The sequence below is a fragment of the Drosophila virilis genome, chromosome 3, assembly GCF_030788295.1.
Source record: "Drosophila virilis strain 15010-1051.87 chromosome 3, Dvir_AGI_RSII-ME, whole genome shotgun sequence".
In the NCBI taxonomy this organism is placed as follows: Eukaryota; Metazoa; Arthropoda; class Insecta; order Diptera; family Drosophilidae; genus Drosophila; species Drosophila virilis.
The window spans coordinates 1,589,368-1,603,420 of NC_091545.1; the positions used below are offsets into that span (position 1 = coordinate 1,589,368).

Consider the following 14,053-nt stretch of genomic DNA (forward strand, 5'->3'; position numbering starts at 1 on the left):
TATAAATATTGAGTTGGAATCGTAGTTGGAGTCGGGCTGTTTTTCGAGTCGATTTGGCGGCGGGCACACGTGATGGATGCTGGCAGCGCATAGAATCATTAATTCAATGTGAAGTCAAGACAAAGCCACAGTGAATCAACTGACTGACACTTGACCCCACAAAAGCCAAACGAGTCACGGCCTTGACAATGAGGCGCTGTTGTAGTATTTCGATTTTCGATTGGAGTGAACGCAGCAATGGCCCCAAACCCAGAGCCACAGCCAGCTCATGTTTATCTAGGGCCGCTCCAACTATCGAATTGCTGTCGCAGCATCAACAACAACATCCACAATAACAGCAGCAGCAGCAGCAGCATTAGCATTAGCAATTTATAAACTGAGCCAAAAACAAACACGATCGACATATAGAAGTATAAATAGTTGGCGTCTCGACGGCTTTGCCTGCATTCGCGTGAGCCACGTTGCTGGCAGCTATAAAACATAAAACATTTAAGTACATTTATTCTATAAGGTTTTTTTGCCCCCCCCTCAGAATGGTAAGCGCTGCTTGTTCGCATCCATTATTATATTTATTCAAATTGTAGACTTTTAGCGGCTGTTTGTTTGGTTTTTGCTGGCGGCGCTTTGTCTGCATTGGGCCAAGGCGGATGTTTCGCAGCTGGTTCAGTCGGGCAATGGATTTGTCTACGATGTGCCCAGGGTCAGCGAGCTGGAGCTGGAGCTGAACAATGAGTTTCCCACCGGACAGGAGTTTCCACAGGATGCCATACCCGTCGCCCCCTCCGATGCGGAACTGGGCCAGCTGGAGGAGGAGCCGGTTGCGTCGGCAACCAGCGACGAGAGCGCTGCCTATGCCTCATCCAAGAGCCATGGTTATGCCTACCGAGTGCCCAGCAGACGCTTCAAGAGCTAAGCTCTTCATCCATTTAGCTAGATATTACTTTGTACCAAAGTCCTAACACAATAAAATTTAAAAACACGATCAAATATACTCTTGCAGACAAAGTATTCTGCTGCTGTTAAGATTCTGCAGATACGTTAGGATTATGGTATTATATTTATTTTGTCCTGCGTCTTCACAGGGACTCGATCTCTAGACGAACTCTAGAAGTCTGTCGACTCTAGCAAATGCCCGAAACCTTGATTAAGATATATTCGGAAAAAAATTTGATATTTTATTAATAATTTCTTTAGCAGTTAAGCAATATATGTTAGTTATTCCAGTCTGCGAGCAACAAGAACTTCCGAGCTTCGTTAAAATTGCTTTTAAATTGAGTGCCTTGTATTACGGACTCGGCTGTTGCTACAGATCTAGAATATACTTATATTAACTTCATTTATCCGCGTTGTCTCCATCCACAGTTTGTGACAAAAGTATAATACGCACTTGTATTAAAGCCACGTTCAGGCCAATTTTTTGTTAACCTTTCACCAGCCAAGGGCCTAAGCTTGCCTTGGACAGCGCTTAGAATAAAAACGATATTGAAACACACAAAGATGTGGCTCTTGCTCTCAATCCTATGCTGTTTGGTTTCTTTTATTTGACTACAACAACAACAAAACTAGCAAATAAATACAAAATATTCAAACAAAATACAAACCGGTTGCAGCTCGAGAAGTCAACGACAATTTTGCACATGTTGCTGGAATTTTGTACACTTGCGCCTATAAATTCGTGTGAAGTGCACAATTAATTAAATTATATTCACATAAATTACGCAAAAAATTGTGGCTAAATGCGAGCAGTGCGAAACAAGCGCATGCCACAGCAATTGATTTTCAAACATTTCGGTAATCGATCAGCCGCTGGCGGTTCAACAACCCGCATTAATTAGCTAAGCCAAACGAAGATGTTTTAAAATCAAAGTATACAAACAAATAAGGCCGCGCAAGAGGAGTGTGCCTGACTTAGATATACCCTTTACCCACTCTATTTAATGTTTGGTATTTTAGCCCTTATAATCTATGAGATATTTTCTAAAAATAACAGGTGGTCGATGTTATTATCGATTTGATAATCGAAGAAAATGTGCATATACTATCAAAAAAACATAAAACCCGTTTTCAATAAGTATAGGGTATTTAAAAAGTGATAGTTGAAACGACAGCACTAGAACTAGATGCCAGAGCAGAGCTGCTTTGAATACAATCTTAACTGATCTTCGATCTGCTCGTAAACTGTTTTGTGCCTCCCAATTAAATTAGTCAACTCGGTTTAAATGCTGGCAAATGTGTCTCAGTTTACGGCGTATCCGCTTACGTTTGCCCTCAAGATTCACGTGGGCCGAGCTGAGCTGAGCTGACAATTTGATAGGTGGCACAGTTTTGATGTGTGTCTTAAGTACTTCTTTAATCCGAATGCTTCCGCAAGCTTTAAAGCGACAACTTCATTGTTTGTGTGCCCCGTTTTGGTGGAGGGAGGGAGGGAGTGGACGGGGAGGCCATGAAATGCTGACCACTCCAACTTCTTGAGACGGTAATTATTATAAATGAAGTCTAAATGATTTATGACATACAGCGCAATGCGCTTACAACGCGACCAGCGGCCAGCGGAACTTAAATACTATTTGCCCAGCTCGGAAGTGTTGTATTGTTATTTGGCAACAAGCATAAATAAATGGCTAACTACGGCACACCGAAATATGAATACCCTTATAGATAAATGCGTGACTGTTGGGAGGGTAAATGTGGAAAATTCGAAAGCTCATAAATGATGAGTTAAGCATATTTTAAGAAACATAAATGATAACCATACAAAATTTCAACCAATATTCAATTCCGAAAGAATCTTTATTTGGAGCTTATTATGATAGCTGTATATATAATGGCATTATTTGACTTATAATTTTTGTTTTATATTGTTATTTATATTTATTATACTTTATTAACAATTTTATTATTATTTTTATCATTATTGTTTTTTATTATTATTTTCTATTATTATTTTTTATTATTATTATTTATTTTGCAAACATTATGTTTTCAAAAACGTCTTCTGTCCATTGCACACTTCATGACAAACTTATAATACCTTCCGCGAGCTTATAACAAGAATACAGTTGCTTTGAGGCCGCCTTATGACGACGTTGATGAAAATGCTCGGAGAGCATTTATCTTAACGCCGTTTGTAGATGGCACCAAATGAAAAAAAAACACAACAACAACAATCGAGTTGCGAACAAAACTTGGCTTAAATAATGCATAATGACTGCAGACAAAGATACAGATACAGACATAGAAACACGCACAAAGAATGCATGTGTATGTATATACTTATATATATATTAATCGATTTAAATAATAATAATAATTGGCCTTTTGAGCCACCATGGACAGTGGCTCACGAAGTTAGAATTGTGGGTATAAATAAACAGGTGAAGCTGTTATTGATCAATCATTGTACGTCTTCGAGTCCAAGGTGTAACATGGTGCGTGCTGCCCTCGGCTAATCTACTGCTGCAGCTCCAAGCTGAACTCTGTTGTCTTATTTTTTATAGAACGCATTCCTTAGTCTCGCACTGGCCGTTTGCCTACTGGCCCTGGCCGCTGCCGATGTCTCCCACCTGCAGCTGGAACAGCTCGAGCGCCACCCGGAACCCGAACACGGCTATGGCTACGACTATCCCAAGCCGGTGGTGCCCTTTGTGATAGCCAGCACGACGACCCCAGCACCTACACCCGCACCTACCTACCTGCCACCACCCACACCTGTGCCCACCTATCTGCCACCGCCACTACCCACACCTGTACCCACCTACCTGCCACCCCCACCACCACCAACCACAACGACGCCTGCCCCGACGCCAGCTCCAACCTATCTGCCGCCTCCACCACCCACCACGACAACGACGACGACGACAACGTCTGCGCCCACGCCCGCGCCCACCTATCTACCGCCCATCATTGTGCCGGAGCCGGAGCCAGAGCCGGGCTATCACTATGACGCACCCGCCGAGCCTTTCATATTCTAAACCGAACTACTTTCCTGTACCTGTTTTTGTTGACCCGGAATGCTGTTATTTCTCCCGTTTGCCTAGTCGTTGGTATTATATAAGTTCCGATATGTTTAATAAATCACGTTTGTTAGCTAATTGTTAAACTGATATTGTTCGATTCCCAATCATCACCAATTGTCCAAAATAACCCAAATTGAACTGAAAATTATCTTATTGAAGCACGGCGGCTGCTCTGCATATTTATGAGTCCCAAATGCGAGGGGTCTCGTGTGTTGTTGTGGACCCAATTAAGAGCGAAATTCGTTTTAATTATTTTCACGACGATTTAGACGTAGGGTGCCAGAGCATAGGTCGGCAGTGCTCGACTGGGAAATGCCCTGGAAATACCCTGAATATAGCGGCGCGGTATCTCTTCTTGCATTAAACGTAGATTATAAGGAAAGTTTTCGTTATTAACTTAGGTGTTTATACATATCGTAATGAAATGTTTAAGGCTACGATTTGGCTTACAAAAGAGTGTATATAGCAAGTCGGAAGGCTCTACCTTTATTATGGAATTGGAATGGAGAAAGGTATCCATGAATTGATTTAAATTGTATCTCCTAATACCATGCTTGAACCTTAAATAGTCATATTTCAAAATCGACATTTATTGATAGGTTGATATTAAATATCGCAATTAAAAGGATAAACTCTGTCGGTTTTTGGCATAGGAGAATATACTTATTACATATAACAATGTGAAGTTCTTAGTTTTTGTAATATCAGATATCAACGAGCTCAAAGAGAAGCACAGACAGCTGGAGATGGCGGCCTGATACAGAAAATATATAAGGTAAGAAGATTTCTTTCTTTCTCTGACTCACATTTCCATTAAAACCCTTCACCTTTTTAAACATTTTTAGGGTATTATAAATATACGGTAATAATTGGCTACGGCTTCAAGTTCAAGAAAACCAAGAAAAGTGTGAAGCAGGCAATTAAGCGCTGGCCTTTGTCTCTTCGCGACGACACAAACAACAAGTATGTATTAATTATTTCCCAAATATTTAGCTGGAGCCACTTTCAGCTGCAACATCGTATAAAAGCCTAAACCCCAACAAGCTGAGGCATTATTTGCAGTTGTCAGCAAAGCGCAGCAGCAACTGCTTTGGACAGCTACAGGCCACACTATCCCCATTAAAATGGTAGATAATATTGTGCCTGAATCTCGCTATCCTATTAATAATTGGTTTTTTGTTGCTTATCTTCCAGAAACCCTTGTGTCTTCTGCTGACCGTTTTGGCCATCTGCGGCAGTGGACGCGCCGACGTCTCCCACTTGTTTGGAGGAGGCAATCATCAGCACCACAATTCGCATTATGATTCGCACCACGACTCGCACCATGACTCCTATCATGACTCCCATCACGACTCACATCATTACGATCCGCATCATCATGACTCGCACCACCACGACTTGCATCAGGATCCCCACGCTCACCACCAGGATGTGCACTCGCACTCGCATGCGCATGATTCCCATCGCAATCACGGCGTGCACATCGATTTGCATTTCGATGCACTGCGCCAGCATCAACCCAAATCTGGTTACAACTATGTGGCACCAGCTGCACCGCCTGCACCCCAGCCCAAGCCGGAGTATTTGCCACCACCGAAGCCAAGTAACACGTATCTGCCAGCGGCTAAGCCGGAAACAAAGTATCTGCCACCCAAGGTGGCGCCCAGCTTGCCACCACCGCCACCACCACCTCCAGTGAAGACGCCCAAGGCGGAATACTTGCCACCACAAAAGCCACGCAGCAAGTATTTGCCGCCCGCTCAACCTGAGAACAAGTACCTGCCACCCGGAGAATCTGCGGCGAAGCCGGAGACCAAGTATTTGCCACCCAAGATTCCACCAAGTCTGCCGCCACCACCACCGCCGCCAGCAACAGCTGCGCCCAAGACCACCTACTTGCCGCCTGCGGAGCCAAAGCAAACCTATCTGCCGCCCGCCCCACCCAAGGCCAACTATCTGCCACCCGCACAGCCGGAGTCGCAGTACTTGGCGCCCGCTCTGTCTGAGGCACCTTCGGCACACCCCGAGCCAAGCTTTCACATTCCCATACCCTCGTATGCGCTGCCCCTGAGCCAGTCGGCATCTTTGCCAGCTCCAACTGGACCAGGCAATCCGGGCTATCAATACAACCAGCCGCTGCGCCGCTTCAAGTTTTGAACCGATGCCACACAAATTTAATTTTAAGTTGTGCGAATAAAATATATCACAAAATCAACACATTCACATGGAATATGCTGTTATATAAATTAATCGATCGCTTGTAATCGATAATTATCCAGAACTTCAAACAATTTACAGGTAATTTAAATTATTTCAATTAAGCCAAAAATTTTCTCATTTACAGCACTCAGCATGAGATTGATATATGATGCAAGCCAAGGCTGATTGTTAAAGATATTACAGATATGCACTAATAGAAGTAAAGAAAAAAAATTTCTGAACTGACAGATACCCTGTTACAAAGTACCCCACTTATACCTACTGTTTAATACAACTCTTGGAGTTTTAATAAATATAAGTATGGGATATAGAGTAATTTTGAAAGCAAAGTCCACTTTAGACTTAAGCCAAAATCACAGATGTGAGTTTGACCCCCCGGTTCGAGCCGGCAACCTCACCGCTTAGTACAAAGAACGAATCATTGAATAGTTTCTATATATTTATTTTTTTCGAATCATCATCAAACAAGCTCTTAAATAATAACTAAAAACAAATCCCAGTCTAGTCTAGTCTAAAGGATGACAAGTCGCGGGCTCGAGCCGGCAAGCTCACCGCTCAGTAAGAAGAACAGATTAGTGAATAACTTCAGGGCTTATTTTCGAATCGTCAAAAAAAAAACAGACTCTTAAATAATAATAATAACTAATCCCCGTCTAGTTTAAGGTTGGCAAGTCGGGGGCTCGAACAGATAACCTTACAATTAAGTACAGAGAGAAGATAACGGAATAACTTTGTTTATTTTTTATTTTCATGAAATCAAACTTGGTCTAGCTCTATGCAGGTCTGACTGTTTCAGCTTCGGGAGAAGGATTGGGGTGCAAATTCTTGAAAGACTAAAGTATTCATCACTGAATAACGTCGGTATTTATTTTCGATTTTCTTATAAAAATTTTCATATTATTTAAATTTAATTTAGTATATTTTATAGTTTTATAATTTGCTCCAATTCCATGCAAAGCCAGCCGTGAATTACATCAAACGCTTTATCGCGCAGCGATCGCATCTTTCGACAGTCTAAGCGAAAGCGATTAGAGTTAATTGGCCATTGTCTAAGGTCATCTTTCAATATATTGTCTTTCGATATACCCCACTCAAAAGAAAAGGGTCATAGAGCCCCCAAAAACAAAAGCGCCCAATCAAACACCGTCGCAGTCTACTTTAGAGACCCGAAGCACGCGCTACGCACTGCATCGCGGCCTTAGCTTCGACACTTGCAGCTATCCACGGGGTCTATAATTATAATTGTGGTGTAGATTTGAAAATGAATAATGATGCGAATGGATATTGATTGGTGTCTGTTACACAAAACATTAAAATCGCTAATTGCCAATTGCAGCCGGCAGCGTCGTCGCTTTTGTTAACCTCTTTCAGTCCCGAGATGAGTTGCCGATGTCGACTGAGGCCAATCGATTGTATTGGCTCTCGATCTTGGCCAAAACTAGTGTAGCCCGTAAAAAAATCTATAAAAATGTTACTATGTGGGGACTTCCAAAGCTAAATAATTTTAAATACTTATTTTTAAATGGAAGGCGTTTATAGCTGTCGGCTATAAAAACCAGAGTAGGCAAAGTTATGTTCGGTGTGCCGCAAATAAACATAATATACTTCAGGAAAAGCCGGCCAGGGTAGAGTGTAAGAGCATCTATTGCCTGAGTTGATACATTCGCACAGATGTCCATTCCTTGAGCTTATAATTAAGTGCAGACTTAATGTCCGCTTCGTGCAGAGCAGCAACAAAGATCAAACGCATAAGGCGATTGAATAAGAGAATTAATAGAATTTATATGCGAATAAAGGCAGCTCAGGGGTGAGACAAGAGTTGCTTCGTAAACGCATCAGACGAAGACTAAGATGGAGACTGAGATGGAAACTGAAGCGGAGACTGTGACGGAACCGAGGTGATCGCTCTATTGCTTGCTCGGTTCTCGCTGTTTGTATAAATAAAGAAGCACTTGCCGGAAACTGTATCATTTCAGAGCAAGCAGCGCATCGAGAACGTTGTCTCATAGCCCAGCCAAAATGGTTCGTTTGCGATCCTCTCATCCGATCTAATCTAATTCTCTTCTGTGCCATTTAGAAAGTCCTTGCGCTAACTCTGCTCAGCCTGGCGCTGGTTGCCGCCGATGTATCTCATCTGTTTGGTCACGAACATCAGCACGAGGATCACGCGCATCCTGGCTACAATTACGAGCCACCGAGCATACCCTTTGAGCTGCCAACGCCCGCCCCCGTTTACCTGCCGGCAAAGGAGCCGGAGCCCAATTATTTGCCACCAGCACAGCCCAACCCAACCTATCTGCCACCCACACCAACTTACTTGCCGCCCGCACCGGTGGTGCAGCCGGAGAGCAGCTACTTGCCACCTGGTCAGGTGTTGCCCACCTACAAAATTCCCATTCCCTCGTATGCCGCACCCCTGGAGCCGGATAACACATATCTGCCGCCGCAGGAGATTGTCGAGCCGCACAGCGAGGATGGATATCATTACAATCCACCATCCACGCCCTTCTTCTACTAAGCTCATTCTTCACCCATGCTAGCCAGCCATGTTTGCCACCAGATATTACCTAACCCCATGTGTATATACTTATATATGTTTTATGTCTATCTATGAATTGTACATGTATATTATCCAGCTATTTATTTATGACAGAGCTCCAAATGCTCCAAATGATTGAGTTTGCGCTCTTGTTTTTGAGAGAAAAATCCTCCACGAGATAATGTTGATGCTAACTCAGCTTATGAATTTTTGTATGGCTTTTAAATATCCTATTCATATTAATATTTAAAAAGCCCGAAATATAAATGAGCATAACAATATATCCTCAAATTTTTAAATTAAATATCTGTTGTAAATATATCTCTTATATATATATATATACATATATATACACAGTGATATTATGTATACATACAGTCACAAAGCCTCAGCTTAAACTTTGCACTTGAGCTTCGGTTGTGTTGGTAAAAAAAATGTTTTCTGTGATATTATTTACTCTATAATATTATTGAAACTTTAGTTAGCACATCAATTTTAATATTCATATTTATTATTTATAGTGGCCGCCCGAAATATCAATAAGAAACTCAACGTCAAGCTTTGAACTTGAACTTCTGTTGTGGGGGAAAATCCTCTTTGAGATACAATTACGAGTGCTCAGCTCGAGGGCCGCGACAGCATAATTACGCGTCATCGAATACAACTGAATGTATATAATACTCAAACAAAACACTCACCAAAACCGTTTCATTCATTCATTCATGTGGGCTGTGCTCGAGATCGAACACCCACAGCCGAGTCGGATCGTGATGGTATGTCCAAAATTCTTGGCGTATTGCGTGCTGATTTATTGGACCGTTTGTTCGTTTGTTAATTCGCATGAGTAATTGAAGCTAAACAAGCCGAAATGTTGATTCCGTATGGCTTTTACCCCCCGCCGGAGCCCATGATTTATGGCATTCACCTGGTCAGCGGATCACAGACGCTGCCATTGTCTCGGCCAAAAGGTGCGAAGAGGCGGGTGCTCTGTCTGCTAGAAAGTGAAACTAATGCCAGCAGGAAATACTATAAATAATGAATGAGCTCTGCTCAATTTGGCAGGCACTTGCTCTGCGGCAACTTGTTGACAAAACTAATACATTTTATATATAATATGTTAATTGTGCCTACGGTCTAATGCCGAATTTAACTGTGGAACCAGTTCGCAAGCCGATCCGCAAGCTCCTAATGCTATGCTAATTAATTAGATAATTTCGCTTGAATGCCTTAAATGTTTTCTTATTGTCTAGCTCTGCAATAGTTATTGTGATCAGCACTGCATAAATATAAATATACATAGGAACATAAATAATGCTTGAGCTATTAGCGCTTGAGATTCCTAAAAGCCGAATCAAGCTATTTCTGTTTACGTTGCAACTGGTTTCTATAATAACTATAAATATATTGAAAATGGATAGAACTTGATAAGACAAGCATTTTAAAGAGAAAGGTGTCTACGAATTCTAAACACTTGCGATAAAACAGTCCGTTTGAGCAATAAATAGACCATTTCCCAGCAGCAACTCTCTCCTAAAATATAGTAATCCAGAAATTTGTATATTTAAAACCTAAAGAAATTTTCATGAATATTATTGTGTAAAACCTTGCTATTTTTGACACTTTGGTCTACATTTTATTTTGTACAAGTCCAACAAGCTATATTATTCAAAGCTCTGGATAAACTCTAGATATAGACATTTGATGTTCTAACATGCTTGCTACATTCGCTACATTCTTGTGTTTTTTATAAATATCGATAGTGGGAATCTGATCTGATCAATTTGTTTCTATCTACACATCTAACTTAATTCACCCGAGACATTAACATATAAATATGGTTCATTTCAGAATGGAGAATAGAGCTTATAAAACGGACGTTTATTTGATGTTTACAATATCCTTGCGCATTCTACAAGGATTCGGATCTAGAGGCTGACCAGGACTCTTATCTTGGTATTCTTGGTAAGAGACGAATATCCAAATTCAAAGATTATACTTTGTTGATATCTCAGCTTCAATTCTCATTCTCAGCAATTTAATATAAACTTTACATGCATAAAAATGAGATGAAGTCCGATATTGTCTTTGTTTAATTCAAATATATTATCTACTTTTAGGCTGATGTTAACAAATCCAAAAGGTATGCTGTAAGTTCTTTATTCTCATAGTATAACAGTTTAAATACAAGCTGAATTTTGAGAATCTCTTGCAAGTCAATTTGTGTAGACATGTCAGAGCATGCCTTACATAATGCCAATCAACAAATTGCATTCCTTTACGCAACCGCGTAATATTCCATTATGAGATGTGCAGATCATTGGAGAACAAAGCATTTGCCCGGATGAGATATCAGAATGTTGACATGTTCATGTAAGAAAATATAATTAATCAAATCAAGATTCAAGGTCGGCTTGCGGTTGTCGTAATTATTTGAAGGAGCCTCCACGCGGAAGTCTTACAGCAATCTGGACGCCCATTCGGCAGACATTAACACCACGGCATTGTCATAAATCGAATCAAATCTTGTGATCGATTGTATCACAATAAAAATGGGCAATCAATTCATCAATCAAAAGCACTTGGCCGAGAGCTGGTTGAGAGTTGACCACCCGAACAGACAAGCGGAGCCGTTGGAAAGGCTCCTTAACTCATTTGTTTGCACTTTTGGAGACGATCTAGCAGCTAAATCTAGACAAATAACATGAGATCGTAAACCGGTTAATTTAATTTATTTTGAAAGTATTTTAGCAGATTTGCGTATTTGTCTTTGACGCGCTGCTCGTTAAACGACATTAACAGAAAAAAATCACCATTCCACGTCTCAACTTATAAAAATATATAAAATATTATGACTCCCGAAAGTTCACAAGATAAAACAAGACTACGGAAGTGCACGACTAGTATATACCCTGCTGGCGTAAGAAATCTTTCAGCTGCCTTCAATGATAATATAATTTAAGCAAAAAAAAAAAAAACATGCAGCGGCTTCTCCTTGCCTCACATGATATATGGGTAAATGCTCTCTCTTTTTTTTTAACTTCGCTTATAGTAATCGGATTTTTATGCAATTTTTAGGGCTTAAATGTGATATGCTAAAGATTAATAAGTAACTTATATAATTTCAAGGGGGAAAGGGGTCAAAATCCAAAACGTGAAATGTTTTAGATCTGTGTATACTCTAAGAGAAACTGCATTCCAAGTTTGATGTACTCAGGTTTTATAACTGACGAGCTATATTTAAATAACAAATTTTCGTTATTCATCGATTTTATAGAAATGGGAAATGAAAGAGTCTGTCAAGTCAGCTCTCATCTTGTGACTCTTATTATAATTATAAAGTATACTAACATCGCCATGCCATTGATAGAGAAGAGTCTACCCAGTCAGCTCTCATCTTGTTCCTCTCTGTAAAAACCATGGCGCAGATTATTATTTTAATTATTTAGCTGGCAGACAGTGAACAGTACAGCTTCCGTATGCAAATGGTACTCAGTTCTCATAGAGACAAGTACTGCACGCAGGTCTTCATATCATCGGGTTTCGTGATTAATGATGAGTAACTACTGGTCAGTTAGAGTTCGCAGCGGGTCTAATAAGAACGCCTCTGCGTGCATTGTTCGACACACATTTCTTGAATGTCTTATTGTTTGACTTTGATGCGAGCTGTGAATGGCATAATTACAGTCATGCTTCGATATGGCGTATCATGCACTGACCTTGGCCGTGCAAATGAAAGATTACCATATATATTCATGTGGTTCGTTTTCTTTACAAATAATTTATCTTTATTTATTTGAGTTTGCAATTCAACAATAACTAAATACTTTGTTTCGATGCGATTTCGTCTTCTGAACTTCATTTGTCTTTTTGTACTTTGATCTTTCGTTTGTTTGTTTGTGTTTTCGTGGGAAAAACGCCATTGATTAAAGTTTGGTTAGTTAATTGAGTAGTAGTTGGATGGAAGCTGATATAATGTATGCTTTGGGCTACTGCTAACGATGCCGATAGCAGTTCCATGCGTGCAGACAGTAGATGCAGTAGAAGTAGTAGAAGTAGTAGGAAGCGGGAACGGGAGATCGGGAACGGGAACGGGAGCGGGAGCAGGAGAGAAGAAATATATATATGGAGTGTAAATTAAAAAAAAAGCCAAGAACAAATAGGAAATCATATAGAAATTATATATATTAAATAGACAAAGTTAATTGCTAGGCATCCGCCCCTCTTTAGTAGCGGCGCTGACGATAGAAGCGCCTTACATAGACTGGACGACGGTATTGGTAGCCGGACTGGCTGCTGTATGCATGGCCGGGCACCTGGTGCTGCTGGGCCGCCAGGGGCGGCAGGTACTGGGCGCGCTGCACAATTGGCTGCTGGGCATAGGCGATCGGCTGGGCCACCGCGATGGGCCGGGCAATGGGACGTGGCAACGGCGCAACAGAGAGCTGACGTGGCGCTGGGGCGGCGACTGGACGCGGCGCCGGAGCAGCAGCTGGGCCTGGTGCCGGCTCCTCGATGTCAATGTATTCCGGTTCGGGTGTGGCAATGTCCTGCGGATTGGGTCCCTGTGTGGCCGAATCGGGCAGCTGTGCGGCAGCCGCGCAGCCAACCAGCGCCAAGACGATGAACACAAAGAATTTCTGCCGGAAACAAGAGCAAAATTTTTGAAGTACACTTTAATGTTGCGGCCATTTAGGTTTATTTAAAGCTCCAGACTGGGCGCGAATGGAATGCACGAGTGCCTCCACTCGAACCCGTCAGTTCTCAATGAAGCTGTACACTTGAGTCGGGGAACACTTGAATTGAGTTCGCGTTTAAGTTTTTCACAAAAGGTAATATATATATATATCTATTTATTTTTCTTTGGTCACATTAGTCCTTAGTACACTATGAACACAGTTTATTCCTTGCTGAAGGATCAGCACATACCATTTTGTTAAATTTGGATATATTTATATTTTCGGTTTGGTTACGCAAAAATTTCTCGTCCAGAAACGCACGAGCAATTTACACTCAAGAAGTTCAAAGCACAAATGATGATGAGCTGGGCAGTTTCTATGAAATTTATACTATATCTGGCCCGTCCGGTTCGCTATGTGGGTCTAAGAGAAGCAGCGTAAAGCGACGACCGCCAAAAATAACAACACACACACACGGTGTTATAAATATAGTAACAGAAACAGCAACAACAGCAACAACAAATTTAACAACATCAAACAAATTCAAATCAAAATTTAAATTATATAATATGATATTGGTTGGATAGAAACCACATAACTAG

General features: G+C 41.2%; 5 protein-coding genes and 1 long non-coding RNA gene across 6 annotated transcripts; 5 read left to right on the plus strand and 1 right to left on the minus strand.

Moving 5' to 3' along the window:
* Positions 1-27: 27 nt before the first annotated feature.
* On the plus strand, positions 28-999 carry LOC6636612 (uncharacterized). Its single transcript, XM_032435558.2, has 2 exons — positions 28-536; positions 593-999. The coding sequence occupies exons 1-2, from the start codon at positions 534-536 to the stop codon at positions 911-913; spliced, it is 324 nt and encodes a 107-aa protein (XP_032291449.1). The 5' UTR covers positions 28-533; the 3' UTR covers positions 914-999.
* Positions 1,000-3,204: 2,205 nt separating this feature from the next.
* On the plus strand, positions 3,205-4,074 carry LOC6636611 (uncharacterized). Its single transcript, XM_002059981.3, has 2 exons — positions 3,205-3,261; positions 3,498-4,074. The coding sequence occupies exons 1-2, from the start codon at positions 3,205-3,207 to the stop codon at positions 3,969-3,971; spliced, it is 531 nt and encodes a 176-aa protein (XP_002060017.1). The 3' UTR covers positions 3,972-4,074.
* A 934-nt stretch (positions 4,075-5,008) lies between these two features.
* LOC6636610 (uncharacterized) lies at positions 5,009-6,239 on the plus strand. The gene is made up of 2 exons (XM_070208086.1): positions 5,009-5,143; positions 5,211-6,239. The coding sequence occupies exons 1-2, from the start codon at positions 5,141-5,143 to the stop codon at positions 6,171-6,173; spliced, it is 966 nt and encodes a 321-aa protein (XP_070064187.1). The 5' UTR covers positions 5,009-5,140; the 3' UTR covers positions 6,174-6,239.
* Positions 6,240-8,217: 1,978 nt separating this feature from the next.
* Positions 8,218-9,060, plus strand: LOC6636615 (uncharacterized). The gene is made up of 2 exons (XM_002059979.4): positions 8,218-8,258; positions 8,314-9,060. Exons 1-2 carry the CDS (start codon positions 8,256-8,258, stop codon positions 8,752-8,754), a joined length of 444 nt encoding a protein of 147 aa, XP_002060015.1. The 5' UTR covers positions 8,218-8,255; the 3' UTR covers positions 8,755-9,060.
* Positions 9,061-10,622: 1,562 nt separating this feature from the next.
* LOC138911160 (uncharacterized) lies at positions 10,623-11,595 on the plus strand. Its single transcript, XR_011416528.1, has 3 exons — positions 10,623-10,737; positions 10,893-10,915; positions 10,976-11,595. It is a non-coding gene; the product is annotated as an uncharacterized lncRNA (long non-coding RNA).
* Positions 11,596-12,933: 1,338 nt separating this feature from the next.
* On the minus strand, positions 12,934-13,829 carry LOC6636583 (cyclin-dependent kinase inhibitor 1C). The gene is made up of 2 exons (XM_070208287.1): positions 13,702-13,829; positions 12,934-13,412 (listed from the first exon to the last, which is right to left on the minus strand). Exons 1-2 carry the CDS (start codon positions 13,702-13,704, stop codon positions 12,999-13,001), a joined length of 417 nt encoding a protein of 138 aa, XP_070064388.1. The 5' UTR covers positions 13,705-13,829; the 3' UTR covers positions 12,934-12,998.
* Between the last annotated feature and the right edge of the window lie 224 nt (positions 13,830-14,053).